Raw genomic sequence first — 13825 nt, 5'->3', positions numbered from 1 at the left:
TGCCATACACCACTAGTTTTTCCAAATTTAAAGAACCACTTCTAGTGGGTCCAAAATATGTCATCAATATATCATTAATATTAACGGTGTAATTTTTGCAATTAAACCATTAGGTCAAATGCATTTTTCGTATGCCTATAATATTTTGGAATGTTCGATTGGTGCAAACGTTTTGACATTTGGTTTGATCCATCTTCAGAACAAGAGCATAAACAAAAATAACTGAATATTTATTTGAATCAATCAATTCATGTTAATTATTTTCTACTCACTCTCCTTCTAGATTGCTTGCTAGTAGACTTATTTTCTACATTTTATATATGAAGAAAAATGCAGATGATGAACAATTTGGGTAAAACAATAAATAAGCAAGTCTACATAAGAAATGAAATCACAAAAGCAAAAGTTCCAAAAATAAAAAGTGAACTATAAACAATAAACATAAAAGGCGTATATTTAATTTGGTTCTCGCACACCATGGACCTGTCTTTTGACACCAATTTATATATATATATATATATATATATAAATGTCGAACCCAACCCAGTTCCACCTCACCTCGTTATCATTCCTCTGATAACAGGTGTATCTCTTTGATAACAAAGCTAACGCATTCGATAAAACCGATTCTAACGAAACCATCTTGCTATAACAAATTTAATAAAAGTTACAATAATTAATAACAAATAATTATATTTAATGATTACAATCTAATGTAACCTCTAAATTACCAGAGTGTAGTTAAAAGTGTTGCCAGAGGAGTTAATTTATTAATTTTAGTAGTGGGTGAGTCATTGTTCTATTGATTTGGAACAAAGTGCGTAATATTGTGAAATTTAGGTAAAAATTGAAGTTTTTGTGAAATTTTTCTTGAAGGTAGGTAGAATATTATTTTTCATAAAATTAATATTATTTAGTCTTATTATTTAATATTATTTAAAATTGAGTATTTTTAATTATGATGAGTAAAAAATTATGACCACTCAGTGTGACCTAATTTGGTGTAATTAACATAAAGAACTCTACTGACGATGAATTGTTTTTTCAAATTTGTCCATCATCTCTAATTTGCTCTACTGATGTATCATTTAACAAAAAAGGACGATTAATCTAAAAGTGTGAAGAAAAAAGGACTCTACTGACAAGCAAATATGAAAGTTAGAAAAATGAGATAAAGAGGGACTTGTGCCTTAAGGCAAATTGCTGGAACTTTCCGAACCAATTTTTTTTTTTAAATTATTCCATTTTCTTTTAGTAAAAAAACGATTTTTGGATTTTTAATTTTTTTAAAAAAAATTTACCTTTTCAAGAAGAATCTTTTTTTTTATAATTTGAAATATTTTGAAAATTTTAAACTTGGTTTCGAAGAAATCGCGATACGTTAGCTGCGTAGAAACAAAATATAAAAGCGCGTGGGCGCTGCTAAACATAACGGGTAATCATTGGTACGGAACCCATAGAAAAGTGAAACAAATTAGTTTTTATTATTAAAATATTTATAAAATATGTGATACTTTGATAATACGAATCAAATGTTTTTTCAATTATTCAAATCGGTGTGCTTGAAATCGTCGACGAAAATTTGTATCCGCACACACACACACATACATCCATTTTGTGAAAGGCATGCCAAAATGTTCAGAAACCTCTAAAACGTAAAGATCTATCAAATTTTGTTGAAAAGGGAAAAAAATTATTGATTATCTAAATATATCATGATAAAGAAGGAACTGTACTGACAAACAACCTGAAAGGAGATTAGAAAAATAAAATAACATAAAAAAGTAGTTAACAAATTGTACTGCCAAGCAAATTGAGAAAAATAGTAAAGGTAAAAGAAATTTTACTGACGAATTAAAAAAAACACAAGGAACACTACTGACAAGCAAGCTAAAAAATTGGAAGAAAGAGCTCTACTGACCTACAAACTACATTCAAAATTGTAATTCACGAGTCACGTGATTCTACTGACAAGCAAACTGAACAAGTAAAGAAAAAAGAACTCTACTGACGACCATAAAAAATAGAAAAAAAACTGGAAACTCTACTGACGAACAAACTGAAAAAATAATAGTGACAAAAGAAACTCTACTGACGAGCAAACTGAAAAAATTTAAAAAAAACTCTACTGATGAGCAAACAATAAAAATAAAAGAAATATGGTTCTCTTCTGACATATAAAAGTCAATTCGTTGTGCTGAAAAAGGGACTTTACTGACAAGCAAACTAAAGAAAAAGCAACAAAACATGAACTGCGCTGGTCTACTACATTAGAATGAAAACTGCATTTTTAATAATGACTATTTTATTTTAATAATGAAATTTTTATAAACGAAAAGATAAAAGGGACTTTTCTAAAGTGCAAATAATCGACTTAGTAATGAGAATTAATATTCGGGTCGTCATCGATTTCACAAAACTACCCATTATTGTTCCCAACTAATTTTTGGAAAAGATAATAGAATTATTTTGTTATTTTTTATCAAAATAGTTTCAGCATTTTTTAACTACTTTTATAAAACATACCTAAGTCAATTTTACTTCAATTGAATAATATATTAATCATCCAACCTACAAAGAACATGTGTTAGTCATAGATCAAATAATTGTGAAATTTAAAAAGAAATGTAACTAAAATAATTTTTTTTAATAGATAAATTACTAGTAAAAATAATATTGTATATATTATATATATTTATATATAAATTCATTATAAAATTTTTAATATTATTAAAACAATAATATAAATAGTAAGTTTGTTATTTACATTTACGAAGGTGTATTCCAAATGCATCTTAATGTACGTACCTGTAACAATATTAATAAATTAGTAAAAAATTATATATATATATATATAATTATATATATTTTTTTAAGATAATTATAATTATAAATTTATACAAAAATATTTAGTCTTTAAACAAATGTGAGTAATGATTTTATCTAAGAATTTTAATTCAATGGAATGATAAGAGTGATAAGACATACTATTGGCCAAATATTTATGTGACTAATTTATGAACAATACTAAATTCATTATATATATAAATATATATATATATATATATATATATATATATAAATATATTTTGTGTATTACCAAATGCATTTTTTTCTAACAAAATTATGTCAATTCATAATGGCCCATTTTAATTATTCTGAAGTACGATATTCAATAAGCTCGTAAGACTACAATTTTCACTCCAGATGGTTGAATTTCAAGTATAATATACTATAATGTATTTACTAAAATACAATAATATAAAACGCAATTTGTTTATAAAAAAATTAAAAGTTGTGCATAATTTTGTCGAAGTTAAATCATGATTCATACATAATTAATAATGATTTTAGGAGTGACTTTTGAGGAGCTCACAAGACTATCATATTTACTCTAGGATAATAATTTATTTACAGATTTATTCCCTATACATTGTAGAATAATTCCCATATTTTTATAATTTTTTTTTCAGGAACAAAATTAAAAGAGATCTTCCAGAATGGTGAACGCAATGTCTGGAAAACGTCTTGTAAAATTGGAGAACAGGATAAACTGTGTCAAGTATACTTTGTTTTGCTTCAACGTCATATCATGGATAGTTGGTAAGAAATAATAATAAAATTATTATAATAATCCATCACATTGTCAATTCATCATGTACCAAATAAACTTTAACATCAAACTTCGTCTCAATTTGTTAAACTTTGTTTTGAACTTTTTGTGACCACTTACAAAATTAGATTACAAGATAATCCTATTATTTCCAGAGATATCTTACACTATAATAGAACCCTTAGTGCACGAGTTGAACTTACAAAATTGACACATTTGTCATTTTCGTAGATTTTTTTAACTTTTAATGGATAAAAAACATACATTTAGCTCATAAGAAAGTACTCGAGTCAATACAAAGAACACAAATTTTTTTAGGCTTCAGTAAAACTACCTGAATAAAAATAAATGACACAATCTGCTTTAATTTAGGTTTCTGCTATATATTTATTTTATCATTATTATCGAAAACCAAAAACAATTATAATTTAGTTCAAAAAAACTATAATTTCTTATTTAGATCTGGTCATTTGTTTTAGAACTCATCATCAGTTCTAGAACCCTCAGTGCATAAGTTAAATCTACAAAACAAATAATTCTAGGTTTTGTATAAATAGCTCAATAATTTCTTGATAAAATTGGTTGAAAACAAAGACTAATTTTTATTTATACCAATGAAAACAACAAATCTTTCTTAGAGCTTGACACTAGTTTTAAAACTTTTCACCAGTTCTAGAATTGTCAGTGCACGAGCTAAATTCACAAAGCAAACGTTTCTAGCTTTAGTATGAATAGCTCAAGTCTTTGTTGATAAAATTGGTTGAAAACAACAACCAATTATTATTTATTTTAAAGAAAACATCAACTATCACTTAGAGCTTGACACCAGTTTTAGAACTTGTTATCGGTTTCAAAACCCTCAGTGTACAAGTTAAATCTACAAAACAATTAATTCAAACTTTTGTATAGTTATATCCATTCTTGGTTGACAAAATTTGTGAAAAACTAAGACTAGTTTCCATTTAGTTTAAAGAAAACATCAAAACCTACTTAGGGCTCCTCACTAGTTTTAGAACTTTTCATTAGTTCCAGAACTCTCAGTGCACAAGTTAAATTTACAAAACCAACAATCTCAGTTTTTGTATAGATAACTTAATTCTTGGTTGATGAAATTAAAACCCAAGACCAATTATTATTTATTTTAAAGAAAACATCGAAACCTACTTAGGGCTCCTCACTAGCTTTAGAACTTTTTATTAGTTCCAGAATCCTCAGTGCACAAGTTAAATCTACAGAACCAATAATTTTAGTTTGAGTATGCATATTTTCATTCGTGGTTGATAAAATTTGTCGAAAATCAAAACCAACTCTTATTTGTTTTAAAGAAAACATCAATCTTACTTAGAGCTCGTCAACAGTTTTAGAACTTGTGATCAGTTCCAAAACCCTCAGTGCACAAGTTTAATTTACAAAACCAACACTTTTAGCTTTTGTATGGATAGTTTCATTCACGGCTAATAAAATTAGTCAAAAATCAATACCAATTATTATTTATTTTAAAGAAAACATCGAACCCTTCTTAGAGCTCGTCAACAGTTTAAGAACTTGTGATCAGTTCCAAAACCCTCAGTGCACAAGTTAAATCTACAAAACTAACAATTTTAGTTTTTGTATAGATAGTTTCATTTGTGCTTGATGAAATTGGTTAAAAACCTGGACCAATTTCAATTTAGTTTTAAGAAAACATCAAATTTTTCTTAAAGGTCGTCACCAGTTTTACAACTTATTTTTAGTTCCAAAACCCTCAGTGTACAAGTTAAATCTACAAAATCAACAAGTTCAGTTTTCGTATAGTTAGGTTTATTCGTGACTAATAAAATTGGTCAAAAATCAAGACCAACTATTATTTATTTTAGAGAAAATATCAAATCCTATTCAGAGCTGATCACCAATTTAGAACTTGTTTTTAGTTCCAAAACCTTCAGTGCACAAGTTAAAACCACAAAACCTACAATTTTAGTTTTTGTATAGATATCTCTATTTGTGGTTAATGAAATTGGTTAAAAACCAAGACCAATTTCGAATTAGTTTAATGGAACCATCAAATCTTACTCAGAGATGGTCACACAATTTAGAACTTATTTTTGGTTTTAAAACCTTCAGTGCACAAGTTATATCTACAAAACCAACGATATTAGTTTTTGTATGAATATCGCCATTTGTGGTTAATAAAATTGGTTAAAAAGCAAGACCAATTTCAAGTTAGTTTAACAAAAACATCAACTCTAACATAGAGCTTGACACCAGTTTTAGAATTGGTCATTAGTTCCAGAACCCTCAGTGCACAAGTTAAATCTACAAAACTAACAATTTTAGTTTTTGTATGGATATCTCCTTCCGTAGTTGATGAAATTGGTTAAAAACCACAACCAGTTTCGATTTAGTTTAATAAAAACATCAAATCTTACTCAGAGCTTGACACCAATTTAGAACTTGTTTTCAGTTCCAAAACCCTCAGTGCACAAGTTTAATTTACAAAACCAACATTTTCAATTTTTGTACGGATAGTTTCATTCTTGGTTGATGAAACTGGTTAAAAACCAATACCAATTTCAGTTTTGTTCAAGGAAAACATCAACTCTTACTTAGAGCTTGACACCAATTTTAGAATTTGTCTCTAGTTTCAAAACCCTCAGTGTTCAAGTTCTTTCTATCAAATCTACAAGTAAAGATTTTGCATGGTGACTTTTATGTCTGATTAGTCTATTTTGGTGGAAATCGAAAGCAAATCTTCACTTAGTAACAAGAAAGCTATTAGATATAGACCTCTTGACCAGTTTCAAAACCCTCTATACACAAGTTAAACCTACAAAAATATCATGTGTCACTTTTGCACAGGTTTTTCCATATTTGATCAATTAACTCCAGAAAAACTTGGGAATGACAAAAAACTTCAACTATTCAACTAAGTTTTCGCATTTACCAGTCAGACAAATCCTCAGCAAAAGATCCTTTACCAATCTATCTAATCTACAAAATTACCATTTTTTTGCAATTGTGGCTTTAGTTAAAAACCAGAAAATCATGAAATCTTCAACCAAGTCAACACTTCTACCAGTCAGGGATAAAATCTTCACCAAGACATCCCTTACCCTTGTACCAGTTAAAACCCCAAATTGACCTTAATTTTTTTTTATTTTTAGGTGCTTCAATGTTTGGTCTATCAGTCTGGTTAAAAGCTGAACCAGGTTTCCAGGAATGGGTTGACATGCTAAAAATCCACGACTATTATGCAGGTGTTTACATCCTGATCCTTGCAAGTGTTGTGGTTATGATAGTGTCCTTTGTTGGTTGCTGTAGTGCCTTGATGGAGAGCACAGGGTTATTGATGATCTATGCATCTATACAGGTAAGGAAACTAGTGGTGTATAGCATCGTGCCTTAAGGCAAATTGCTCGAACTTCCGGTACAGTGAAACATTCGAGGAATAGTAAAGGTTTTCAAATATGTTATTACAAATACTTTTAGTAACTTATTATTGCTATCTTGTTATTTCAAAAATATTTGCCTCGGATTATTTTCAATAATTTTCTCAGAGCTGGAAAATTGCACCCGTACAGTCACATTCTAAACGCACTCATGAAAACATTTGTACCGCGTTATCACTTAGACCGTGCCTAGCATGGGTCATTTTTCGATTTTTTTAAAACTCATATATACATTTCTATAATTTACATAAAAATTTGAAAAGTGTACAGTCACAATATCATTTTTAGATTTTTAACTCAAAATGTAATTTTTATAAATAATTTACATAAAATTTGAAAAGTGCTCCGGTGAAGTAACAATCTAATCGCACTCGTGAAAACATTTGTACCAGGTTGTCACTGGGACTGTGCTTAGCTTGGTTAATTTTCGTAATTTTAATTTTTAATTTTTTTACTTCAAAATGGCATTTATTTAATCATTAGCCGTAATCAATAGTAATAAACTATTGAAAAATGTGAAAATGTCGCCAAGCTGAGCACAGTATAAGTGGAAATGTCGCACAGATTTATTTGCAAATGCGTTTAGACTATGACTATGCGGCAGCACTTTTTCAATTTTGTGTAAATTAGGCAACTATTTTTTTGATAAATTGATTTATGATTTACATTTGATTTGCTCAGATATAACAAGATAATGCAAAAATAATAAAGAAAGTTTTAGTATTTGTAATAATATATTTGAAAATGTTTAAAACTTTTCGAATATTTCATTATCATATTTCATTGGGAAGTTCCAGCAATTTGCCTTAAGGCTCGATGTCATACACCACTAGTTAACATTTTCATTTGCTCGTCGGTAAAATCTAAAGTAAATCAAAAGTAAAGTTTGTTTTCATAAAAAATCAGATTCGCTAATTTTATGTTTTCTCGACGTTTCAAGCCATTCTGAATCGAATGAAATCAAATTTGGAAAAAGTATGTGTATGTGTGAGTGAACAGATTTTTTGCCGTAAATCGACGTTTTCTCGAAAACGGCTGGGCCGATTTCAAAAATTTATAAGCTGTTCGATGTATCTCGACGAGGACTATCGTTTGTCAGTATCGTTTGTGCGACGATCTGCCAAGCCGTTTCTTTATAAATGGCAGAAAAGTGAAAAAATTTTCGTCTACGTTTTAGCCCGCAATTCTGAATCGATTTTGAAAATTCAAAAACCGTTCCAAAGATATTGGTTGGGAATCGTGCTGATTAGTTTTTGGTAGAGATCGGCCGGGCCGTTTTCTTGTAATAAAGTTTTTTTTAAAAAAAATTCGACGATTTTTATGATTATTTTTTTGACGGTAGATACCATAGTCTTCTATATCATACTAAAATATTACGGCCCTACGACAACTCGTTTAACTTTAAAAATTCGTCAAAGTTTGCAAAAATTAGTATCGTTTTTTTGGCATTTGTCAAAATTAGACCTTTCATTGACGTTTTCTCAAAAACGCCTGAACCGATTTCAGAAATTTAAAAACCATTTGATGTATCTTGATGAGGCTTATCATTTCTCAGTTTTGTGCGACGATCGGTCGAGCCGTTTCTTTGCAATTTAATAAAAAGTGTTAAACTTTTCGTCCACATTTAAGTTCATCCTACCGAATCATTTTTAAAAAAACAAAAACTATTCGAAAGATATTAGATGGGAATAGTATTGATTAGTTTTAGGTGAAAATCTACCGAGCCGTTTTCTTGTAATTAACTGTTGAAAAAATATTTAAGCCGATTTTTATGGATTTTTTTAGCGATATATACCATGGTCTTATAGAACTTACTGAATGGCCTTACGACAAATAGTTTGATTTTAAAAATTCATCAAAGTTTGAGAAAATGAGTAGCTCTTTTAACGTTTGTTAAAAATAAAATTACATGATATGGTATAACGATAGTATACTTGGTCTTGCACATAATAAACCATTAAAGTCCTGAAAACTGGTTCAATTATAAAAATTATTGATTTTTGAAAATTTGCTTTCAGAAAATACTCCGCGTCAAAGTGTTCGTTCGTTTTCAATTATGTGTAATAAATCCACTCGGAATACTTTTAATGACTCATAAATTAATTTATGTTTTATTGATTAAGTCGATTAATTACTTATATCGGGAAGTTCATGTAACTTGCATCAAGGCTAAATACCAAACCAACTAGTTTAATTTTGGATTAAAAATTCAAAAAACCACCCAGGCTAAGCACAGTCTAAGCGCCACTCTGGTACAAATGTTTACGCAAGTGCGTTTAGACTGTTTATGTAATGGAGCAATTTTCCAATTTTGTGAGAAACTATTGAAAAATGTGAAAATGCCGCCAAGCTAAGCACAGTATAAGTGAAAATGTCGCACAGAATTATTTGCGAATGCGTTTAGACTGTGACTGTATGGAGCACATTTCCAATTTTATGTTAAAAATAAAAATGTAATTTTACAAATATATTTGAAAGTGCGTTTAGACTGTGACTGCACTGGAGCACTTTTCCAATTTTATGCCAATTATAAGAAATGTAATTTTGGGTTAAAAATTAAAAAAATCACTCGTCTAAGCACAGTCTAAGCGACAACCCGGTACAAATATATTTGAAAGTGCGTTTAGACTGTGACCGTACTGGAGCAATTTTTCAATTTGATAAATGTAGTAGTAAATTTTAGAAATGTAAAATTTTTGGTCGAAACATTTTCTACTACAAATTCAATTCTATGTCCTCCTCCAGGTATTATCCTTCCTCCTCGGCATGTTCGGAGCGGGTGCCCTGCTCCACTTCAGCACCATGAACTCGGCCCTTCAACCCTTAATTCGGGACAGGGTTCGCGACCTGATAGCCAGGTCGACCTATCCAGGTGAGCAGGAAACCTTGAAGTTGATTCAGGAGAATATCGCCTGCTGCGGAGCAGACGGGCCCATGGACTATATGCATTTGCGACAACCTTTGCCCAGCGAATGCAGGGACTCTGTTACTGGGCATGCGTTTTTCCACGGATGTGTGGATGAGATCACTTGGTTTGTGCAGGTAATAATGGATAGTAACTAGCTGTAAGTGGAATTCTGTCTTAAGGCAATTAAGGCATCGTGCCTTAAGGCAAATTGCTGGAACTTCCCGTACCAAAAATTATTATTTTTTTTTTAAACGTTTAACATTTTTGAAAAAAAATTACTTCGAAAAAATAAGATGTTTGAGAAACTATACATTGGACAAAAAATTACTTTTTTTGAAAATAAAATTAAAAAAAAAAAAAAAATTTTTTTTTTTTTTTTTGAAAAAAATTTCTTTCTTTATTTTGACATATTGTGGAAGATCTGAACTTTTTTTTCAAAGCAATCGTACTGCTTTAACTGCATACGGACAAAATATAAAGCGCGTAAGCACCACGTCGCTGTCTAACGCATAAGCATTGGTACGGAACCCATAGGAATGTTAACAAAATTCACACTTATTGTTAAAATCTCTAAAAAATATCTGATAATTTGATGTGCATATGTCTAACGATCATTTTTGACCGCCAAATGGCATTTTTTTTTTACTTTTTTCACTAGATCTCCGAAACCGCTAGACCTGCCTTTATGAAAATTTGATCGGTTTTTCATCTTGTCAATACAAGTAAAATGTTTTTTAAATTATCAAAATCGGACGCTCTGTTCTCTTAAAAACTGAGTTACCGTTTTTGGCACTTTTTGCCCCGTATCTTCGGAACGGCTAGACCTGCCTTCGCCAAAAACTAATCAGCACGTCTCCTTATCAATACAAATCGAATGTTCTTTGAATTAATCAAATCGGTTGATCGGTGTTCCCGAAATCGTCGACGAAAATTTGTATCCGCACATACATACACATACATACATACATACATACATACATACATACAACATACATACATACACACACACACACACATATATCCATTTTTTCTAAGGTATGCCAAAATATTCAGAAACCTTTGAAACGTCGAGAAATGCAAAAATTTTCATTTTCGATTTTTTTGCGATTACTATAACTTGCCCTATGGGAAGTAGGTAAATTGCTGGAACTTCCCATACCGTAATGAAATAGGAAAGAACTCGATAACGAGAAAAATATTTTTTGACATAGAAATAATGAATCGACTACCAAACTAAAATTCGACATAGAAACATAAGAAAGAACTCTACTGACGAACTAAAACTAGATGTATAATAAAAAAGGACTCTACTGACGAAAAAACTAGATCTAGACTTCAAATAAAAAAGGACTCTACTGACAAGCAAATTCAATAACAAAACAAACAAAATACAAAGAAGACTACTGACAAACAAACTGGGTTCAGACAAATCATAGAAAAGGACTCTACTGATGAGCAAACTGAAATTAGATAAATAACACAAAAAAGGACTCTACTAACGAGCAATTTGACTAACTAACTTTCACTATTTTTATCTGAGCTATCTTCTTATATCCGAGGAAATCAAATGTAAATCATGAAATCATGTATTGTTCTCTAAAACAATAACAATCGTCATTTCATTTTGCATTCAATTTAAAAAAAAAATTGTTGCCTAATTTACACAAAATTGAAAAAGTACGGTCACAGTCTAAACGCATCTGCAAATAATTCTGTGCGACATTTTCACTTATACTGTGCCTAGCTTGGCGGCATTTTCACATTTTTCAATATATGATGCCATACACCACTAGTTACATCTTTTCAAATTTTCCATAAAATATTTTTGTAATTTTGGATTTTTGTAAAATAATATTTTTTTTGCATAAACAATTTTTAAAACAGTCTAAGCACAGTCTAAGTGATAACTTCTTGCGATATGTCAGCAATTATATTTAGATTGTGATTATACGGACCACTTTTCCAATTTTGTGAAAAGTATTGAAAAATATAAAAATGACGCCAAGCGAGCACAGTCTAACTGAAAATCCTGAACAAATATATTTGTAGCTGGATTTAGATTGTGACTTTACGGGAACACTTTTCTAATTTTGTAAACAATTTGTATACTTTCATAATTGAGAGAAAATGAAAATTAGTTTTCACAAAATTGAAAAAGTGCTCCCGCATAGTCACAGTCTAAACGCATTTGCAAATAATTCTGTGCGACATTTTCACTTATACTGTACTCAGCTTGGCGGCATTTTCACATTTTTCAACAGTTTCGTCGTTCTCACCAAATTGGAAAAGTGCTCCAGAATCTATTTTCGACACGCATTTTGTCACGGAAATTGCAATAATACTTTTAAAACTATTAAACAAACGAAATATTCAATTCGACAAATATAAACAAAATTAAATAATTTACAAAATTTTCTAATACTACTTATAAGTACCTACAGAAACTCGGTTTACTTTAAAATTGCATTTTGATACAAAAACATTTTCTTATCTTCCTAATTTTAGCGTAAAAATATTTAATAACTAGGTAAATTATAACTAAATTTATAAACTAGGTGCAAGTGGCATTTTGCCTTAAAGCAAGTTGCAATAACTACTTGAAAGGTGCAATAATTGACCTAATTAAATTAGTATCCACACATACATACACATGATTTATACACATATATATATATATATATATATATATATATTTTGTATGATTCTGAATTTGATGTTGACATATGTATTAACAAAGTCTAATAATCGGGCATAACATCAATAAAAAACATGAATTTCTTCAAAAATTTATTTTAAATCCATACGTTTCGGCTATAATCCTAGCCTTCATTCAGTGGAAACTAAAATAAAATTAAAAACTAAAACAATTGAATTGGAGTGAAAAGAAAAAAATAAAATAGTAATTAGTACTTACATTAGTTGATCTTAGTGTTAGATTGGAAAATTAATAATCCATGGTATTAGGATATGGTAATGCACTACACTATGTATTATAAACATAACTTGAAATTACACAATATTTTCACAAAATACTGATTTGAAAAAATCACAAATGAATAGTGTGTTATTCGTAGACTGGTTGAAGATGTAATGGAGAAAGTCATTTTTTAAAAAATATTTTTACCAAGATTCTGCACATGTGTGGAACGAATTGTAAAACCTTTGCGCGAACGCTTTTATTGTTTTGTAAGAAATTTGGAAATGTTATCTAAATAGAAAGATTTTGTCGCACAGCGTGTTGAGTTCATTCCGTTTATTTATTGTCTTATTGTTATAAATAGTTAAAAAAGATCCCTCTATAATTCTTCGTTTTAAATAAATTTTGTTCAATTGTAGTATAGTCGGATTAGAAAAGTCCATATTGTGTTTTAAAGTGATATATGGTCTGCAAGAACAGTTTTGAATTGTTTTGGGGTTTTTTGAATTGTTTTTTATGTTGTTGTAACCGTTTATTGAGGTTCTGGCTAGTTTCTCCTATGTAAATTAAATTGCAGTCTAAACAATTATTTGATAGACGAGATTTCTGAGACGTTCGATATTAAATGGGGTTTTTGTTTTTGTAAAAATAGTGCTAGTAGTTGTACTAAAATTGGTTACAAGTCGAAGTCCAGATTTATAAAAAAGTTTTTTCCAAGGAACATACAATTCTTTAATGTATGGCAACATATTACACCAGAATGAGTTTCTGAGTCAGGTAAATCGTTATGTACTGTGCAATTGTCCATTTTATTCAAAAGTTACGTTCGTCTGTTACTAGTTACGGAATTTATAAGTTTTAGGGGATAAGAGTTATCTGTTAAAATTTTTGTAATTAATTTGATGTTGTTGTCCCAAATGTTTTTCCGATAGAAGTATTGCGTGGTCCGTTAGATTTAT

The 13825-nt window shown here is 29.7% G+C and overlaps 1 protein-coding gene across 1 annotated transcript in view; it reads left to right on the top strand.

Annotated features, from left to right (window-relative positions):
• The first annotated feature begins 755 nt into the window (after positions 1 to 755).
• Positions 756 to 13825, top strand: part of LOC113377889 (tetraspanin-2A) — a 15882-nt gene continuing 2812 nt past the window's right edge. Inside the window, exons 1-4 of the mRNA XM_026618336.1 lie at positions 756 to 876; positions 3474 to 3603; positions 6757 to 6962; positions 9787 to 10083. Of these exons, the coding sequence (XP_026474121.1) occupies positions 3501 to 3603; positions 6757 to 6962; positions 9787 to 10083 (606 nt within the window). The 5' untranslated portion in view covers positions 756 to 876; positions 3474 to 3500. The remainder of the gene's footprint in view (positions 877 to 3473; positions 3604 to 6756; positions 6963 to 9786; positions 10084 to 13825) is intronic.

The sequence above is a fragment of the Ctenocephalides felis genome, unplaced genomic scaffold (genome assembly GCF_003426905.1).
Source record: "Ctenocephalides felis isolate EL2017-DRISC unplaced genomic scaffold, ASM342690v1 CF-g0.4_SCAFFOLD_01886, whole genome shotgun sequence".
Lineage (NCBI taxonomy): Eukaryota > Metazoa > Arthropoda > Insecta > Siphonaptera > Pulicidae > Ctenocephalides > Ctenocephalides felis.
Note: the sequence above shows the minus strand (reverse complement) of the source record. Positions and strands in the feature narration are given on the sequence as shown.